Below are 20,552 nucleotides of genomic sequence, written 5' to 3'. Positions count from 1 at the left end.
GCAGGTCTGCAGATGACACCGGTAATAGAAAATAATGCAGCATTATGTCTATGAATCTCTTGCTGGAAGCCTGCACTGCTGCACGATCCCAGTATAGAACCAGACACAGAAACAGAGGTAAGGTTTTTTGTAGTTTATTTACGAAAAACAAAATGAGCTTGATGAGTCAGAGACTCCAGGTTAGCAGTTACATCAAATATTAGCTTCTAACTCTGCCCAACACCCCCCACCCCCTCCCCAACCCCCTCCCACAGGCTCTTTAAACCTTTGTTGCAATAAACAAGCCTAAAACTACTTACATTGAATCCTTGATTTTCTCAATGACTGACATTTACAGGAAGGTACTATAAACAGCTCAAAAAAGGTATAAGAAAGTTACAATATTCCTGCATGCACATACATAAAAACTTTTTTTATTATTATTTTTTATTTTTAAATATAAAAAGAACTATTATATCTTGACCAGGGCCTAAAAAATGAACTAATAAGTGGTGAATATATATTTATATATACTTATTTTCAGTCTTTAAACTCTAGTGACATCACTCAGGAAAACCTATCATGGTTTTTAATTGGAGCTCAATCCTTGAATCCTTGCAGTACTGCAAGGGTGAGGAGTTTGAAAATTAGTACTGCCAGAAAAAGAAATGCCACCACAATAATTAACCGTTGACACCTTGCCTCCTTAAAGATTTCCATTTCAGATTAGTTACAAAAAATAGTTTAAAAAAAAAAAACCAAAAAAAAAAAACATGGGTATGAAATAGGGTAGTCGAGTCACAATGAGGGCTAGCAATATAAAATATCAAAATAAGGATAAATGAATACATTCGGAAAGCAATACCCCACCCAGGAGAGGAAGACTTGCTGATTTTGTCCTGTTAACACCTGCAGTTCTTAAGCTTTCAGGATTCTAACCAAGACGGCATGAAACGGAAAGAAAATGAAATACATGTTCAGGAGACTATTTTCAATTCTGAACTTGAGTATAGTGTTTTAATCAGTGCATCTCATGTTTAATAAAGATATAATCCAAACTAAGGGGGGGAGAGAAGAACGGTCCCTGTCACAATCAGGGAAAAACTTGGTATCCGTTATAGACGTGTGCATTGGCGGTAACACAGCTTTGAATCGGAATTTTTATTAAGTAATGTATTACTCACCCAAATTCAACAACTATTAGTTTGAGGCCTAAATGTTGAGTTAATGTACTGATATTTATGGCTGAAATATTAATACTGCATTTTCTCAACTAGATTTATTGCTTACTTTGTCATGAGCCCAGTGTAAACACCCATTTTGTTTTGTTTACATCATGTGATTCACACGACCGAATCTGTAAAGATCACCCATTACAACATTGAGTAAAAGGCATTTCTGAGAACGACTACTGAAACCTTTCAGTATTGTAAAGCAGACCGAGGAGATTTTCGGGCTACGTAAACTTCCAAAAGTCGCACTACGTCACCTCTTAATAGCCCTCCAACTGCCTGTCTGGCATGGGCTACAGTGTATCGAAAGACATTCAGACATACTGGTAAACACGAGCGAATGACTTTAAGTCACATACGGATGAGTCGAAGGAGCTGTGAAAATGATAGTAACTAAAATGCCTGAAAACAGAAATTAATGCCACAACTGCATCTATTGTCAATATAAATAAGTTTTTTTTTTTTGTTTTTTTTTTAAAAAGTAAAACCACCCAATTTTGGCTTGAAAAGCCCAAACTCCCAGCCCACCTCCCCCCCCCCCCCTTGATTGTCCTATGGAATGGACTACAGAAAGCTATGAGACACTACCATCATATAAACCAATAGGGGTGAGATACGCACACCATCTGCGTAACTAATTTTCGTATTTAGAAAGACATGCAGCTGAATTACAAAACTGACCAAATGTTTTTTGAAACACTATGAAAGGGCTAAAAAGGAAAAAACGAAGAGATAGTAGCCTAAACCAAAGAAATTACCCCAAATGATCCAGGAGAATGAAGGAAATTAAAAATAAAAAAAATTACACAATAGTCGCGTTCCAAATCCCTCTCGATACGTGGCCAGCACAGAGAAACACGTCTGCAGGACACCAGTATCGCTTCTGCGGACTCGCAGCTCACATCTAGACAAGGCAACTGAATTAGTGTATTTGGGGAAGTACCTATCGTTCTTTGCGATCCAATTTTTACATGTGCTTTAAAAAACGGCTGATTAAAAGCAACATGCATTTTGGTTTTCAATGCATATTACACAATAAATTCAAATAAATTAAAAAAAAATGTAAGAGTAGATATATTTACTTATATATAAATATACATGTAGGCAGATGCTGTGGAATGTGGAGAGGGTCTGGAGATCGAACGATGGAGGAGAACGAGGGGGGTATAAAAATAAAACTCAAAAGACAGGAGGATTTCCCGCTGGGGGCGGCAGGTCAGGCATGGATATTCCACACTGCACGTGAGATGCCTGACCCCTTTCTCATCTGTTTAAAAACCCATCCACTTAAAAAAAAAAAAACAAAACAAAAAAACACCCATTTTCTTTCCTTATACTGGAGATCTTGAGTGGTAAAATAAGGAGGAATCTTAGACGTTTCTCTGCCTTCGTAGAGCTTTTTGTTTGTGACCGAGTCATACGGGGGGGGGGGGGGGGGGACGACGACCGTGAGCACATATGACGGCTGGCCTTAAAAACAAACAAAACAAAAAAAATAGCAACCAAAAGGAAGGTGAGGGGGGGGAGGGCAGTCCTGGGTGTGGCCGGGTTCAGTCGGAGTCGCTGCTGTGGGGAGGGGGGGGGCAGTCCTGGGTGTGGCCGGGTTCAGTCGGAGTCGCTGCTGTCTGAGCTGGTGCCGCTGGACGAGCTGCTGCCAGAGTCGGAGGAGCTGCTGCTGCCGCTGAGGCGTGAAGGGCCCCCGGCCTGCGCTGAGCCCGCCTTCTCTGCCGGGGGAGAGGGGGAGAGAGGGGAGGGTCAACGGGCACGCGCCAAGCGGGCACGCGCCAAGCGGGCGCACACATGCCTCGCACACCTCCCTACTCGGGTACATCCAAAGGGAAACACACATGGAATCTTTAAGCTACAGGGCAAATATGGGAGCAGCCAGGTGGCAGAGTGGGGGGGCTCCAGGCTGGGGGTAGGAGTCTGAATCCTGCCCTCGACTGTGTGCACGTCTGAGGTTTGTGGGATCTTCCCATGTTACATGGGTTTCCTTCACAAACATCTCCCTCCCAGCATCTATAGACATACATTTAGGCTAAACAATATCTCTAAATTGCCCATAGTCTATGTCTGTATGTGCCCAACAATGGACTGGCATCCCATCCAGGGTGTACCCTAACTTTAACTTATCCAGACCAGAGTGATATTTTCCTGGATCTGCCCATTTCTGAATTTCAGTGTAAAACAATTTTGGTGTCTTAAAGCAATCGTAGACATTGCTCATTTTCTCTTGCCTTTCTTTCCAGAAAGGTTCCTTAACCCCACCAGCAAACAAAAGCGTTAAATGCATCAGCAGCAGACCTGAGGCATGCAGACACACAAACACACGCATGAGCAAGGAAGAGGAGGAACGCAACGAGAAGAGGAAGATAAGCAGGGGTAGGAGGGGCTTCCCCGGGCGCCTACGCCTTCCCATCAGCACGTCTGCTTCCGCTAACGTCACACACATGGGGAGCGACTCCGACGTCACGCAATGTGATGTGCTTAACGTGACCACTGGACGTTCACTGGATGCACGACAGAACGTCATGAATTCCGGGACAGCTGACAAGAATAAACATCCAAAAAAAGAACTAGTTAAAATAAAACAAACTTTTAAAAAAATCAATCCCAGGCAAGTTGGCGTGTAGAAGATCAGATCTTATATCCAAGAATAACCATATGGAGGGAAATATTAAAAAAACGGAAAAAAAAAAAAAAAAACGAAAAAAAAAAAAAACACTAGAAAGAAAATGTAAAGGTGACGAATGATAAAGACACGCAGTGAGCGGGGGCTTTGCTACGGGGGGCCTGTCCTAGCCTGTCTCTAGTCCACTGGGCAGCCTGTCACGGTGTCCAACCCTGGAACACAGGTACCTTTTTTGGGCGGTTTCTTGTTGTTGTTCAGTTGTCCGCTCACGTCCTGAAGCCTCTTTTCTAACTCTTTCTTCTTTTCCTGAGCCAGTTCCTCCTTAGATTTGGCACTCTTTTTCCCTGTGCCCGCTGCAGGAGACACACAGCGGTGCACCGTAAGCACAAGGACCCCCCCCCCCACAAGTGGACCTCGCTGCCACGGCAACAAGCAGCACCACTGCTTCTCTCGCTCTCTCTCTTTTTTTTTTTTTATTATTTTTTTTTTAATTCCCCAGAGATAATGTGGACGGTGAAGGATTACTACAGTGATCCAGCAAAAACTTCTAACACGTGGGCGTTATCGGGCAACACACCACTTAAAATCGGAAACTCTGCTACCAAAAAAAATAAATAAATAAATGAAAAATGCTAAAGAGGTGGTCCAAAGAAGAAAAGGCTTACAAAAATGGATATGCCTATAGAAAAATGAAATAAAACAGGAATCATACTGAAGATAACTAACCAACAGACGTGCATAAGGGTTAGGGATGGGGGCTACTCCAACTCAAAGGGAGGGGGGAGGAAAATAATTAAGGCCTAAGCAGGTCAGAGCATCTGACGGCAGATTAGAAGATTGCGGGGCGGCCATGACGGAGAGGGAAGTGCGGTTCCTCTTAGAAGCAGACAGGCTCTCTGGCTTAGAGAAGCCAGGAGAGATCCAGGATGGAGCAAGGGCGGCCCACCGGACTTACGTAAAGGTTTCCGCTGCTTCTTCTGTAAACAGGACTTGACGTATCGCTCAAGCTCGCGCAGGGTGGAGGGCTTGAGCGTCTCGAAGTCGATCTCGATCTCGTCGGGGTTGGAGTCTCGCAGCGACGGCTCGCGTGACTGGATGATGTGAACGACGCGGCCCAGCTTCTCACCCGGCAGCCTGTTGATGTCCAGGCTGAGCTGCCGCTTCTCGTCGTACGTCATGGGCAGCGAGTCCTCCTCGTCAGACTCGTAGCCCCCCGCTGCCGCCGGCTTGCCACCCTTCTTCAGTTGCCTGCGAAGTCAGAGTCGCGTCACAAGAGGGACATTCACCCCAGCATGGAGGGGCTCCAAATACCAGACCACAAAAAATGATTCTCATTGTAATCTTCCGCTGGCCCAATGCCGCCTGTCTGGGAGTACAAGAAAAGCCATGCTCAAAGTTGAGAACTAAATCCTATGAACATGTAGTGGCATGAGCAAAGTGCACTTTAGGCCTGAAGTAAAGCTCAGAAGACACATGCCATCGAGCTAATGCATCATGAAGTGGACCAGAATTCCCTCATGATTCTGTGAGAGACTGGCAAATAACCACAGTATTCAAGACGGGACAGCCATTAATGAGAGGAGGAGGCAGTTAATGAAGAGATGGTGGTGATTACTTTGAGGGCTATCCATCCATTGGTCATCTCTTATGAAATATAAACCAGTCATAATTTGATCTAACACCTTGCTGTAGCGTCGGTTATAACGGTAAAGACATGAGGTAATGCAGATTTAGCATTGGCTAAGCCTAGAGATGAACGACCAAAACGTTATTGGTTGATATTTGTTAAAAATCAAAATCAGCCAAATGCGACAATCTTGGCTGAGAGTGTGGGGCAATATTTAATGTAGTTTTAATCTGTAATGGAGAACAATGGATTTCATTGGTTCATTCACCATTTAGAAGAGGCCCACAGATCGACCTGTTTTTCCACAAAATTTAAATTACGTAACATCATTGTACTACATCTGGCAAGCTTGTCACATTTCACTGGCAGCACAAACGGCTCAAAGGTTAGCCAGTGACTGGCATCGCTTATACTGGACAAAAAATATATCGTTATTGGACAGATTTTCCACATCGATGCACCACTAGCCAAGCCAAGAGAGCAGGATGCAACATGCTATAGTGCAAAGCCTCTCACCTTGCAGGTCTACGGTTACTTTCGCTCACTCGTCTGCCATGGCCGGCTGCCTTTTCAGGACACCCCAATCTCCAAGCTGCCACTAGCGTGGCGGCTAATGAAGCTCTCTCGCGGTTTCTCACATTCTCCCTCCTCCTCGTCTGCCCCTCTTTTCTGGTACTGGCTGACCATCTACCCAGCAAGCTGCTCTTGGGACTGGCCATCAGTCTATTGTTATCGTGTGAGGAATAATCTAGCGCTGCAGCTCTAATCGTGAGTCGCCCGCACTGCCAGTTGTAACGGGCTACCATTCTGTCACAGGTTTCCGAGAATGAAACTGGCCTGCAGCGTCAACGTGGGCATCTGGCTCAGTGAGAGTTTGTGGTTATCTAACCCACTGTTTCCCCACCTGGTCTTTGGGGATCCTCAGACCCACTCCCAGAACATCTGGGGAGAACATCTGGGGTCCCTGAGGACTGGTTTGAAAAACATTGATCTAGATGATGGGCAGGAAGGCCGCAGTGCTGCCAGCAGCCCAGCGGGACGATGAGCGCTACCTGCTGGCCGTGAGCGTGCTGTTCGCCTTCCTTGCCGGGCCCTTCTTCTGCGGCGCCATCTTGGCTGGCTGTACGGACTTCGGTTTCTTCTCGTCCTCTGGCTTGGCCTTGCTGTGCTTGTCCTTCTCTTTCTCCTTGTCCTTCTTCTTCTTGTCTTTCTCCTTTTCCTTCTTCTCCTTCTTCTTCTTTGGTTTACTTACCGGCGCCTGAGACAGAGCGGCAAGCTGCTCGTGGACGGCCTTCAGCTGGGGAGAGAGGCAGAGGAGGGGGTCAGCCTTCAACCAGGGCACCCTCAGCAGGTAGGGGGCGCTACAGGCATAAGTCATGCTGATCAGGAGGAATCTTGTATACTATGTGTTATTTATATATATATATATATATATATATATATATATATATATGCGCACACAGTAAAAACAGTAAATCACATTGCAATATTCCTTCCAGTCATTGAATGCTGACTCAAAATGAAATATTTTCTATTTGTTAAAAATGATTCACAGCTACTGGGTGCTTGCAGGCTAATACTCGCCTTGCTTACCTAGTGCTTAAATGGAAAATAGCTCCACTGTACGTAGGTGTGAGGAGACGGGATATATTAACTCAGAACTCACACCGTCCAATGGCTTCATTGGAGTTCTGTTATCTCAGTATTACCACTGACTAGCAGAATTTGGAAAGTGACCATCTCCTCCACACCAGGAGCTTATCAGGGGGGGAATGAAAATGACTACAGGGACACACTGTCAATTGGGTTAAATGGCAAAAATCACTTGCTGTCCTGATAGATCTTGCATCTTGTTATGGCCACAGTACTCCAGGTGACCTACACTGGGTAAGCAATCCAAAAGGCCTTTACCTCTTTTGTACTGGTGGAAGAGGTTAAAAAGGGAATAAAGACCTTAAGGAGAGTATATGGCCAGAGGACAATCACAAGCTGAGAGTTGGGAGGGGGGGTGTAAAAACAAAAAAAAGAAATAGATAACGATGGAGGAGACCTGCTCTCAGCTCCCCCACTTTACAGCAGTCAGAGTGATTGAGAGGAATCGGGAAACAGGCGAGAGCAGATCAAGAGAAGCAAGGTGAGCCCGCCATAACCAGGGACACCAGCCGTCAGCAGGGGGCGCTCCCAACAGCCGGGGACACCCACGGTCAGCAGGGGGCGCCTCCCGTCAGCCAGGGACACCAACGGTCAGCAGGAGGCGCCTCCCGTCAGCCAGGGACACCAACGGTCAGCAGGGGGCGCCTCCCAACAGCCGGGGACACCCACGGTCAGCAGGGGGCGCCTCCCGTCAGCCGGGGACACCAACGGTCAGCAGGGGGCGCCTCCCGTCAGCCGGGGACACCAACGGTCAGCAGGGGGCGCCTCCCGTCAGCCGGGGACACCAACGGTCAGCAGGGGACACCCACGGTCAGCAGGGGGCGCCTCCCGTCAGCCGGGGTCACCCACGGTCAGCAGGGGGCGCCTCCCGTCAGCCGGGGTCACCCACGGTCAGCAGGGGGCGCCTCCCGTCAGCCGGGGTCACCCACGGTCAGCAGGGGGCGCCTCCCGTCAGCCGGGGACACCAACGGTCAGCAGGGGGCGCCTCCCGTCAGCCGGGGACACCAACGGTCAGCAGGGGGCGCCTCCCGTCAGCCGGGGACACCAACGGTCAGCAGGGGGCGCCTCCCACCAACCAGGGATGCCCCCTGCTGAACACGCTCCCTTAACTTAACCCTCTACCGCTCGCTCGACAGGGTGCAAAATATATACACGATAAAAATAAAGGAAAAAAAAGTGAGGAGACAGTGGGGAGCGGGAAGAAAAACGTAAATCACCTGAAAATGTTTGGCACACCCGTTTTTTTCCCCCGCCCTGTTACCATTGGGGTGCTCCACAGAGAACGGCTGGTAAAAAAGTCAGAGTGAAATCAGGGGACAAGAATATTCATAATGTTATTATGACAAATCAGAGCTATTCCATATAGCAGCACTGATGTTAAAAAAAGACAAATACATCATGCATTTATACTAGGAGGAGCCCAAACGAGAGCGTTCCAGGCGGTAGAGGGTTAACTTTCAGTTTAAAAAAAGAGTGGGGTGGGTGGGGGGGGCAGCTTTGGAAGCAGAGAGGTTTGTGTGGCTGCAGTGTGAGAGGGAGGGCCCGGCTGAAGGCGGGAGGCGGCCGGAGCGAGACTGAAACCCTCCCCCGTCCCCCAGCACCCTTGGGTTCGGATCTCGATCCGCGGTTTGAAACCCACCTGTTCCGAACCCACCTGTTCCTGCAGCTCGGCGAGCCTCGTGGCGCGTTCCTCCTCCGAGTCGGAGCTGTCTGAGCTCGACGTCTCACCGCTGCTCTCACTGCTCTCTGTGCTCTTGCTGACGACAGCTGAGGTGGGCGGGGCTGTGGGCGGGGCCAACTCGGCCGGCTCGTCCGGCATCTTGGCGAAGCGCATCTCGAAGACGTCCTGAGGGAAGACAGTGGGCGGGGGTCAATGGTCAATGGCACCCACAGCAAGGATCAGCCGTACAGAGACAGCAAAAGACAGACAGGTGAATGACAGGCAATCTGCACGGATTAAGCAGATTCCGGCAACCGTCAGATTTTTTTTTTTCACAATAAATCAAAATTGCTTTAATTCAAATCCATAAACAAATGCAATGTGTTAATGCTGTGCCATTATAAATGTGCTGCATTCTGCATGAATAAAAGCTAGAGGCTAAATAGAGACTGAAACTTCAGGAGAGAGACACACACCTGCAGCTTGCGAGCCATGGCCACCACTTCATGATCAGGCGGGTTGTACTTGTAACAATTAGAGAACATTAACCGGATGTCAGCTGCAAAGCTCTGGGCGTCCTGATAGTCGCGGACGTCCATCTTCTTCTGCAGGGGAACAGGAACAACTGGCGTGAGAACGCAGGGTCCTGTGACCACGAGCGCTAACTTGTTCCTCAGTTCGTTAAGCAGTAATTACAGACAAAACCTATCAAAAAAAGAATGTTCACATTAACGGTTCACCTCAAGAAAATCCTTATTAAATCATTCAGTAGGGAAAAGTATAAAGGCAGTTCAACCAGTGATGGAAAAGCCTGGCAAGGACTCAAAACCCGTAAGAGTGTCAGGCAATTACACTACTAATTGAATATTTAGGTTATTTTGCAAAGATTGTGCAAAGAGTACCATGTGATTAACACCTAAGATAGTTCATGCAAAATACACTCACATCTACATCGTGATGTGCGCAAGACTTATAAACAGATCTTTGAACTGAACACAATAAAAAGTAAATCTGTAAAACCATAGGAGAGCACAGATAAATGCACTTTGCACAAACAAACAGCTCAACATGGATATAGACTGGAATCATGGCCAAAGGTCCAGAAACAAATGACAAGGACAATAGTGAGAGGGAGCCTAATGCTGACCAAGTAGCACAAAGACCAACTGCAAACCCACTGGCACGTCCCCCCCCAGCACTGCAGCATGCCAATCAGAACAACAGAAGCGGTGCATCTCGGTATATTATACATCTGCAAGAATTCTGATCTAACTGAACGTGTAAGATGTAATAATGGATGTCAGATAAAAACAAGAAGTTTTTTTAAACTGTGATCATCATCATCATCATCATCTCTAAGGAATGAAATGAAGCCAACGTGATTTATGAGGTGTGGTGCTCGAACCACAACACTAGGACCTCTAGCGTTAGCATCAGCCAGCAGTCACACACAGTGGCGCTTCAGCGAAACAGCTGGGGCCGCATGGGGTGCCATGTCAATATCGACATCGCATGTTATTCAATGCAGTTGTCGCATCACACAGAACGCGAGTCAGTAAGTTACACTACAACATTTTTACTCGGTCACATGAAAACAGCAAGTTCCACAATGTTCATGATTGTTCCTTTCCAAGTTTGCAGTCACTGGTTTTGCACAAGCTCTGCATGCACTCTCGGGGCCAATCCTTCATTTTCATCCTTACTAGGGCTGGACAATTTATCGATTTCAAATCGAAATCGCGATTTGAAACAACACAATTAGGAAATCGCAAAAATCGCGATTTAGGATATACATTATACAGCACGTCGGACCCAGGGTTTAAAACTGTTGTGAGAATAGTTTTACAAATTCATGCCGTGCTCCCTGTGTGACAGTCATTCTCACCAATCACAAGCGCCGTGCTTCTCGCATGCCAGTCATGCTCACCAATCAGAAGTGGCCCAAGAAGGCATATAGGTCCACAAACAGCAAACACGTGAAACCCAAGGAAAATGTTACGTTCGCGGTGCGGAAACATACTGATTAAGCTACTGAGCTATAAGTGAATTGCCTTCCTATTTCATGGTCCGAGATTGTTTCAGAAAGGTCCAATCAATAGAACCGGCGAGCTCTTTTTAAACACCAGTTGCAATATCTTCAGCGTATCATACCTTTGGTTTTTAATAGGCAATAGCATTAGTATACCGCTAACCCATCAAAACAACAACGGGACAGTCAGTAATTCTCACAGCAGCGGAGTCGGTGACCTCCAAAAGCCGTAAAACCCACAATACAGTCATGTTTATGTCATATGTTTTTGTGCTTATTAAATTTAAGTATTTCCAAAGATTAATCCCACAATTAACAGTAATAAAATAAGTCTTGCTTTAACATAAATACTAAAAGAATAGATCGCTTTAATTGCTATTACAGTTGGGAATGGGCAATATTGAACTAAGGCTTGACATTAAAAAAATGTAATCGCAAATTAAATCGTGCAGCCCTAATCCTTACTGTTCTACTCACTCTAAGTCGTGTTTGTAAGAAATGTAACAAGAATGAGTGAGGAAGAGAAAAGTAAACAAAAACTCGTCATCAAAATACATCCAAATTCCGCCGTATGGAAATATTTTGGATTCCACAGACATGACATTGAGCAAAAGTAAGTTCTGTCTGCACTACTTTGTGTTGGCACAACTCATGGCAGCAATGCAGACTACTGCTTTATAAACATCATGATATTCATTGCAAAAAATTTAAATATCACAATATGATTTTTTACCAATAGCATGCAGACTTAGTTCAGCCCCAAACCCGCCGCCCCCCTAGACACACAGGGGTTCTGGTAGGCGCTCAATGTCTGGGGCTGAGAAGCTCACATCAGCGCACATGTTTTAAAGCGGAGCCACCAAGGGAGGATTCAACTGCGTCACACAGGAGCAGCAAGCTCATCCCACCCAATACCTAAGGGCTGCACAATTCTGGGGAAAGAACATGCAAATTGGTATTCTTTTGATGAGAATTGAGATCACGATTCTCTGGAATTGTTTTTTTTTTCTTAAATTTAAGCATTTATTGCAGTCATTAAACTGCAAAAGAAAAGAACAAAACATGACTGTGCCAAACGTGTGACTGATCCAGAACCGGCATATCAGCTTCTGAAAACAGAAAGGAAACGCTCATGGGCCATTCGATTAGGGCAACCAAAACAGCCAGACCAAAAGCTCCAGTGGGATACTTTTGTGCTACTTCAGTACTTTGGGGTGGGACTTGAAACACTTTCTTTGTCCAGCGGCTATGTAGATAGACTGCCTCTGAAAAGCAATGCAACCGCAGTCTTGAAAACAACGATAAACAATGTAAAAAATAATAATAAAAATAATAAAAATGGATTTGTGGACAAATGACCCAAGTGACCCAAGCTTTAACTGCGATCTGTTAGGAAGAACCTGAGATCAGGACAGCACAAAAAGTAATAAGGCACTTATATTATATACTAGGACAGCATGGTATTGGAAAATTTCTAAGTACTGCAATGTGATTTTGTTTTATAAATATTGTGTATTTATAAAACAAAAAAGGAGTTCACCATAAATTTCTCAAAAATCCATCCAGGAGTGATTTAAACAGCAAGGATGAAAATTATTATGATTGACATGCAAAAGCGGAGGAGGTAAAAACTTTAAACTGATTTTCAAATATATACTAGATAATCTCAAAAAGGAATAATTAAAATTGCAAAACTTGATTTTTATTTCCCATGACTGAATAAAAATGATTTAGCAAAAGGCTATAATGTCCAAACAGAATTGAAAGTAAGAAAAAGCCCGATCATAATCTAGCTGACAGCCAAAGTATGAATTGCACATGCACAGCATGCGATGTTGGTATTAATATCGCACATCGGCCAGCCTATAAAACGCTACAGCCATTTTTTGAATTCAGTACGAAATACCCGACCTCACGCTGTGATGTCATTCAGTGCCGGTACCAGTTTTTACGCCTGTGAGTAACCAACACCTTGAAGTACCGTACTTCTGGTATTTCCTTGAAGTAACAAAAGTAAGGTATTTGGGGCACTGGAAAAGCGCCCTTCAAAGAGAATGCAGAATTATGGGACGCTTGACGCTCTCTGAGGAGAAGCAGCTCTTGTCGTGATCCAGCTGATGTAACACAATGCAGAGGAGCCGTTGTAATTTAGAAATGAGACGGCAGATCGTGGTTCTTTCACAATTAACTGTGAAGCCCTACCAATATCCATCATTAAGACCACTACCATCATCATCATCACATAACCCTGTTCCTACAGCACATGTCTAGCAGACCCAGAGGGCAGGAAGGCTGGGAAGCGGTCTAGGGGCGACGTACTTTTACGGTGCTCAGGTCCATGGGGTGCTTGATTATTTCGTGGTAGTCGTGCAGCTCCAGGGCCTCTGCGTCGACGGGCTTGTAGAAGGGCCAGGCGTAGGCCGCGTGCTTCTTGGAGAGCATCTCCTTCAGGATGCTGTCGCAGTACTTGAGGTGCTCACTCAGCTTGCCCTTCTTGCCCGCATGTTGAGGGACCTCGCCATCCTCCAGGTCTTTTTTGGGAGGCTTGATGGGCCGTCCTGTACTCTCCCGCCGCGACACCACCTTGCCCTGCTTGGGCTCCAGGAGGGGGGTGGGTGACTCGCTTCTGCTGGCCGTGATGGCGGAGGTGGTGGGAGTCGTGGTGTCTGCCTTTCTCTTCACCCCCTTCCTCTGCAAGGAGGAATGAAGAACAGGCTCAAGCATCAGACACACAAGGAGTTTCAGTGACACCAGAGCGGATGCTTTCCTCAAAACGGGATGGAGCAAAATGTCAGCGGCAGTGATCTCGGCGTGCCCCCGTCTGCCGAATGCTACCATCGCAGACCCTCGGGGGCCAGAACCTACCTTGACGACAGGCTGCGCGGTGGAGACGACGGGTATCATGGGGGCGGAGGGCGGCGCGGCCGGGACCGGGACCGGGGCCGGGGCCACGTTGGGGGTGATGGCAGGTATGGGAGTGGCCGCAATGACGGGGGTCTGTGTGACCTGCGTGGTGGGTGTGCTGGGGAAGGACGCCGGCGGGGAAGGCGAACTCACGGCCAGCACCTGCTGCCCCCCTGCAGACAAAGGCAGGAGAATGAGTGATGAGTAGCAGCATAGCAACACTGCTACGCTACGCTAATGCTCCTTTAGTCGGAACAGATACGGACTGAGACTATTGGGACTCTTCCCATTCTGTCCATAAACCAAAACCAGGAGCAATGATCAATGAAGTTGATTCAACAATGTACAGACGACAAGCTCCATAACCCATATCATGGCACTGACGGGAAACGAGCTTTGCTACCATTAACCGCCAGCAGAATAAACACAGTGCTGGGTATCCGGCCAATCGGGTTACACGTTACCTAGGCCAGGCTCCCCTACGGGCTTGCGGCCTTTGTGTTTGGGGGCAGGCGGTAGTAGCTCCACCTCTTCCTGAGGCATCTGAGCTACCTTCTGCAGGAAGATCTTTTCCAGAGCTTGGGCCATCAAGACGATGTCATCTGTGGGCTTCAGAAAAAAAAAGGTGGGGAGATGTAATCACCAGGGAAGTTTGAAAACCAACTGTAACTCAAGACGCAACAATATGAAAAACATCCTCACTCTGCACATAGGCTCTACATTTACAGAACTGAAGGACTTTGATTAGCAATATCAAACTGACAACACATGAGAACACAAGGACTAGTCGAAAGCTAAGGGTTTCGGATATCTACAGATAATAAGGTCGTCATCGTGGTTTAAGAAGCACCCCTGAGCTACAGGGATCAGACATCCTGGATAGTAACGCAACTAAAACTTCTTGGCAGGGCTCTTACAGAGCAGGCGGCCGAAGGCAGGCTGGGCCGCTCCAGAACCTACCTTGTTGTAGATGTAACAGTTGGTAAACATGGTGTTGAAGTCTTGCATGCACTCACTGGCACTCCAGTAGTAGCTGTTCTCCAGCCTCTTCTTAATGGTTCCCATATCCATTGGGTTCTTGATTATTTTGTGGTAATCCTAAAAAACAGCAGCCACCTTACTCTAACATCACGTCAGCGCTGGTGACGATCACCTTCAAGTCTGTATTTTCCACATGAAATTACTGCTTCAGGTTTGATAGGGTCACTAGCCTTTCATATTTAATCAAAAAGACCAAGTATGCACAAAAGAATTATTCCATGCATTAAAGATTTTGGAATTTTAAGAAATTGTCCAAAGAAACGGTTTGAAGAATTTTATCCACTAAAAATCTGGAATTTTCCAAGTGCAAGAAAGCTCTCCTGGGCACTATAATCTAACAAAGCATCTAACAGCAGCTTAAAGGGGACTCTGAGATAAAGGTTAGTACTGTTCACTTTTCTTGCAATAAATAGGCACATCTATCACTTACTGACATTCCAGCTACAATCCAAAGTTACCACACTAAGTTCCATGCTCAGTATCAGTAGAGCATGTCCATATATTTATTCATCTGAAAGAGAGACATAAAGGTCATCCTCACTGGAAGACTTAATTTGATGGCGTCAACAGGCTGATAGAAGGGCCACGCAAACTGGTGCTTCCACAGTGTTTTCACCACCACGTTCTGCATGTACTGCAGCTGGTTGGTCTTCCTGCCAGGTTTGTTGGAATTGGTGACTTCGGGTGGAGGTGGGTTGGTCCCCGGAGGCGGGGTCTGGACTGCCGAGGGGACGGCAGACATGGCGGTGAGGGGAGGGGGGGAGCGGACTCTCTAATGCTCTCCTCGTCTGTGGCTATTCTGTGTCTTCAGTGGGTACGGTGTTCCTGTTTCTGGTCTTCACTCTCTTTGGGGGACCGATATCCCATTTCAGGGCTGATCTGTATGCTGCCAAAAAATAATTCAGAAGAAAGCAGCGTGTAAAAAAAACAGAACACAGCATCCCGAAAAAAGGGAAACCAGAAAAAAAACCATTATGTTCATTTTGTACGTTGGGTAATTTCCTACAAATCAAGATAAGGTCAGGTGCACCTTACGCATATAGCATGTTCATGCACCAGCTCCAGCTCAAACAGCAACATTTTCCTAAGCATTTATATTTTGTGATAATTAAAAGGCTGATTTCAATGCTAATAGAAAGCTAACAAAATTATGATCAAATGCTAAAACTAAAAATAAAAATGAAATTAATGTGCCATCATTTACTATTACAGGTATACAAAAAAGTAAAAACTGAATGGGCTTTATTTGAAATGTTAGCAGAACATGTGTGTGCGTGTACATTTTACTTATATAAAAAACTGCCAGAGATGATGTGTTTGAAGTGCAATTCCTAAATGGGAGTAACGTTCTGATTGTCTACCACCTCTTTTCAAAAAATATACCAGACTGCAACAAAAGCAGACAAGTCCACCACAGGATACACTCAGTTTCTTTCCCAATTACATCCCTACACATATGTGATATCAACATTAAAATCACAATAACAATAATAAAAAAAAAAACACAATACAAATGTGACCAAGTATAGAAACGGTCGAAGTTAACCGGATAAGTGATGTCACAGAAATCAGACCAACCCACTTGAAGGGGGTCCCAGCTCCAGGAACAGAGGGGAGCAAACACTTCACCGTTTATCATGGAAAAGGTAACAGATGTGTAACAGACCTGGAAAAACCACGCGAGAACCAGAAACTCCCAGAGCATTCGCAGCACAATAGCGGGAAAAATGAGCGCAATAACCTCATCCATATTAAGTGAAAAACATATAGGGGGTGTTAGATAATGACTATACCTTTATTAATTGGTGACTGGATCTTTTGACAGCTGGCTAGTAAATGTCGAGCGAAAGTGAGCCATCATAGGCAGGCAAAAGGACCAGTGGATACATCTGTAACAGCTCTGTAGAGTGCAGTTAAACAGTATAAAATACATTTAGTATATTACAGAAGACAGCTCCAGAACTTATAGACTATTAGTTACGACACCTCTAGGCAATAACATCAGGACAGAAAGCCAACATGAGTATAATTCTAGAGGAACGCTTTGAGAAGCAGTGATGCTTGAAGGTGAAAATACTACAAAACGCACTTCACTTATCAGTTATTACTATGTTTTCAGATATCTACCAATAAAACTATATATATAAAATGTGTGCGTGCGCACCTGTGTATATATACACACACACACACACACACACACACACACACATATATATATATATATATATTCAAACTAATCAAAATTGCCCCAGAAAAGGGATAGTTGTCCCAAAAGATAACCAAAATTAGGCCAGAGAAAACAAATGGACTAATAAATATTTTAATATGTGTATACGTGTGTGATATATCTGTTTTGGTACCAAGAGAATGAAAAAGCTTCTCTGGGAATGTCAGACGGCGGGTAGGAGAGCGACTAAGACTTTAGTGAACGCCGACAGTTCCTTGCTCAGCTCCCAGGAGGGGAACTGCTACAGAGACCTGGAGGAACGCATTTAACCAGGATAACTCCAATAAATACACAACAGTTATGCACATGTGCAACAACAAGGGGGAAAAAAAACAGCAGGAAGGCAACAACTTAGAACAAACAAGGACACAGCACTTGACTTAGACGCAATCTCAAAGACAAGCAGAAGCACAGTCACTGTCCTTTTATACATATTTACGACCGGCAACAAAAGAAAAGGAACAGGAGGAGTCTTACTTGAAAAGCACGCAATGTCACAAAACCACAGAAATAACACTCCCACCAAGAGCGATGCGACAGGGTCACATGACGGTCAGGAACAAATGCCTCCTAAAACAAGGGCGTGATCCCACTCACGGGAAACAGGACTTGTGTAGGCGCAGCACTGCAAGTAACCCACAGAGGGCGAAAGTAATTTTGTAGCTGGTCAAAAACTCCTTGAACATCAACTCAGGAGACTGAAATCCCAAGCAGTGGGACACCATGTCATTTCTTATACGCACAAGCAGGAAAAGGGACACACCAAAAACACGCGGTAAACTCAACCAAGGGGCAGAAAGTAACAATTTAACAGAGACATGCTTTTGTGTAGCAACTGATGTTTAGAGCATTAATCAGTTAGCAATATAAACATGAAGCTAATCAAGTTTTTCATTTTAAAATACGCCAACTTGAGACAAAATGCAGAAGTGATGATCAGTACAGCGCTAACATGAAGATTCATCAGATGACAACTCGACCATTTCACTAGCATGCATACAACTTTGGGCAAAGCCAACATACATGTACATGAAATACAAGCTAAGTGCACCTCATGGCCGTAGCATCGTGGCTGAAGCAAACGTAAAACCATAACAAGTTTGCATGTCTTCATTACTTTAAAGATGAGGACATCAGTCTTAGATGAAAGCGGCACACGACTGACAAGTCAAGATCAATGCCCTTCATAGAGACCAAGTGATTAAATTGATTAATATTGCAGAACTTCACTCATAATAATTTTAAGAGATTAATACCATTTGAAAAAGTGATTTCTATAACATTTTTAAAAGACCTACAACTGCATGTGTGCTGACTGGAAGATGCACTTTGATTAAAATGTATTCAAATTCTTAAAAACTCAAGTGTACAAGTGACTTTGAGCATGCATCAGTCTACTCTGCATGTAACAAAAGTATTACATTACTTAGAAAACATAAGCACAAAGTGGAAAACAATCATGTCACACTGTAATCCTTATTTGATAATGTGTTGATGCAAGAATGAAAGATGTAGCAGGAATATTTAACTTGTTTGTATTGCAAACCACACAGTAGATTTCTCTTTTATTCCTCCCAAGAGGCTGGCAATGTGTTATGAAAACAAATGTAGTATTGCCATCAACAGATCTTAGTCTAAATTAAGGCAAAAAAAATATATAGAGAGAGTTCTTTCGAAGGGTCTTTCCAATTTCCATTTGAACAACATTTTAAAAAAGGAGAAATATATATATATATATATATAAAAACAGCAGAATAAATTGTTTAACGTTTTCCCCCGGAAAGCCAACAGGTCGATGCAAAAACCATTAAAGTACACAATGGACACTTTCCTCTCTGTTTGACAGACTGAATGAAATGTTTCGGGTTAATACATAACTTTAGAAAAGTTTTGTATGATTAGTGGAGTCAACATTTAGGTCATTTTAAATTACATTTAAATAGCGCTTAGTTCCAAGCCTGGACTCACATCACTGATTAAAACTATAGTGACTGCTCAACAAATCCTACTGTATAGAGCTGCTCTGGCAATTCACACACATTTTAAATAAAACACTTTAACTTACAATGTTAAAGGATAATAATACAAGCACGCAAAACATTTCGTCAGAATTTTTTCCCTGTATTCTCGGATTTCAGACTGACAGCACCATAACAAACGAAACATGACGAGTCCTTATCTATATTTGTATATCGATATGATTCAACTATGTAACATCCATTAAAATTTTACACTGGTGACAGATTTGATGTTAACTAAGATATTCCAATAAAACGACTAAGAAACCGTGCGAAATGTATCAATGCTTCTGAATAATGGCAACATCTAATATTCCGATCATGTGTTGTACATCTACAATAGAATAAATTTAATGTCGTTGTAATATTAAAGTGAAACGGATCAGTTCAATGCACTATTTTCACCAGAAGCATTCCTTAAAGATTTGTAAACAGTAATGGTCATCGCGTTTAATGTTAAGCGGCACATTTAAAGAGCGATCGAGCATGTAGCCATACGGCCAGCAGCTGCTAACCAGCGAGCTGATAATTTAGCAAACATGGAGACAAATTTATGAATGGGACGTCAACCACCCCCCTCTAGCACACACACGCTAAAAGTCTAACAAACCGCACAGCAGCTTCACGATCAAACAGAATCCACAAAACAAACTCCGCAAACAGTTGCAATCAATAAAACAAGAATGCATGCTACGTAACAAGAAATTAAAGCAAAATCGCAAAAAAAGACTCGCTCCGGAATTTAGACTGAGCCACGAGAGTAAATAGTAAACACGCGGAATCGGGCTAATTAAACCGAAAGGCGCGCGCCCGGCTGCCCTCGCGATTTCTGCACGATCTGCTAATCGTGCAAAAAAAAGAAAGAAAACAAATGGCGCAAAGACCGGACGCGAGCGAGACCTGTCCTTTCGGGGGGGAAAATGTACCCCACTCCACACATTCTCCTTTAAAAGATGGCGGGCAGGGCAGAGATACGGTACAGTGAGAAATGCAGCCGATCTTATTTCGCAGGCTAGCAGGCTGCCCTCCCCGTAGCGCTGCCACACGAAAAGACCCACCGCGTAACGCGCGCCATGCATACAGCTAGTTAGCGTTTCACAAACGCGGCTAGGCGAGCAATGCCGCGATCGCCAGTACCGAAAGGGCCGATTCGCCGTTACACTCTTTAATTTTTCACGATCTAAACTTCACGCGTTAACCCCCAATGTTAAAGAAAGCAGGCTTTGTTGCATTGTTGCAAAGCGCAGAGATAACGTTAGCACTGCTGAAACACACAGCAAACACCAGAGGTTCGCTTTGTGCTCTAAATAATACAATCAACTCGTGTAGCTAAACTAAACCGCTCTTTATTTAAAAAACAGCGACGAATAAAGAGAAATAGTTTATTACTTTTTTTCCCCCTCTGCGGCTCCAACAGCGTTTCGCTTGAAGTCGTCCTAGCTGCTCTTTTATTTCAGCGAAGCAGCATAATAGACGAGGTAACACCAGCCCCCTGCTCATGCGCAATGAAGAGGGCGCGTATGGTCTTTGTAGTTCTCTTAAAGACACGT

At 44.7% G+C, this 20,552-nt stretch overlaps 1 protein-coding gene across 8 annotated transcripts; it reads right to left on the bottom strand.

The window, feature by feature from the left end:
* Positions 1 to 118: 118 nt before the first annotated feature.
* On the bottom strand, positions 119 to 20,501 carry brd3b (bromodomain containing 3b). 8 transcript variants are annotated; one of them, XM_023809531.2, is made up of 14 exons: positions 20,392 to 20,492; positions 16,551 to 16,657; positions 15,299 to 15,643; positions 14,677 to 14,814; positions 14,181 to 14,325; positions 13,678 to 13,889; positions 13,132 to 13,503; positions 9,260 to 9,388; positions 8,763 to 8,969; positions 8,341 to 8,409; positions 6,523 to 6,767; positions 4,799 to 5,091; positions 4,071 to 4,196; positions 119 to 2,935 (listed from the first exon to the last, which is right to left on the bottom strand). In XM_023809531.2, the coding sequence occupies exons 3-14, from the start codon at positions 15,497 to 15,499 to the stop codon at positions 2,817 to 2,819; spliced, it is 2,256 nt and encodes a 751-aa protein (XP_023665299.1). In that variant the 5' UTR covers positions 15,500 to 15,643; positions 16,551 to 16,657; positions 20,392 to 20,492; the 3' UTR covers positions 119 to 2,816. The 8 variants fall into 8 exon arrangements, with proteins under 8 accessions (XP_023665299.1, XP_023665298.1, XP_023665300.1 ...); XM_023809530.2 differs by lacking the exon at positions 16,551 to 16,657 and having other exon boundaries at positions 20,392 to 20,501; XM_023809532.2 differs by lacking the exon at positions 16,551 to 16,657 and having other exon boundaries at positions 8,778 to 8,969; positions 20,392 to 20,501.
* Between the last annotated feature and the right edge of the window lie 51 nt (positions 20,502 to 20,552).

This window comes from Paramormyrops kingsleyae, chromosome 2 (genome assembly GCF_048594095.1).
Source record: "Paramormyrops kingsleyae isolate MSU_618 chromosome 2, PKINGS_0.4, whole genome shotgun sequence".
Lineage (NCBI taxonomy): Eukaryota > Metazoa > Chordata > Actinopteri > Osteoglossiformes > Mormyridae > Paramormyrops > Paramormyrops kingsleyae.
The sequence above is the reverse complement of the archived record's forward strand: the minus strand, read 5'-3'. Positions and strand labels throughout refer to the sequence as shown.

Coding starts and splice junctions, on each gene's coding strand:
- brd3b (XM_023809530.2), bottom strand. CDS start 15,499: ATGTCTGCCGTCCCCTCGGCAGTCCAGACCCCGCCTCCGGGGACCAAC. Junction 13,504..13,677: donor CCGCGCAGCCTGTCGTCAAG/GTAGGTTCTGGC, acceptor TCCTCCTTGCAG/AGGAAGGGGGTGAAGAGAAA. Junction 6,768..8,340: donor GGTGTGCCAAACATTTTCAG/GTGATTTACGTT, acceptor CTCTCTCCCCAG/CTGAAGGCCGTCCACGAGCA.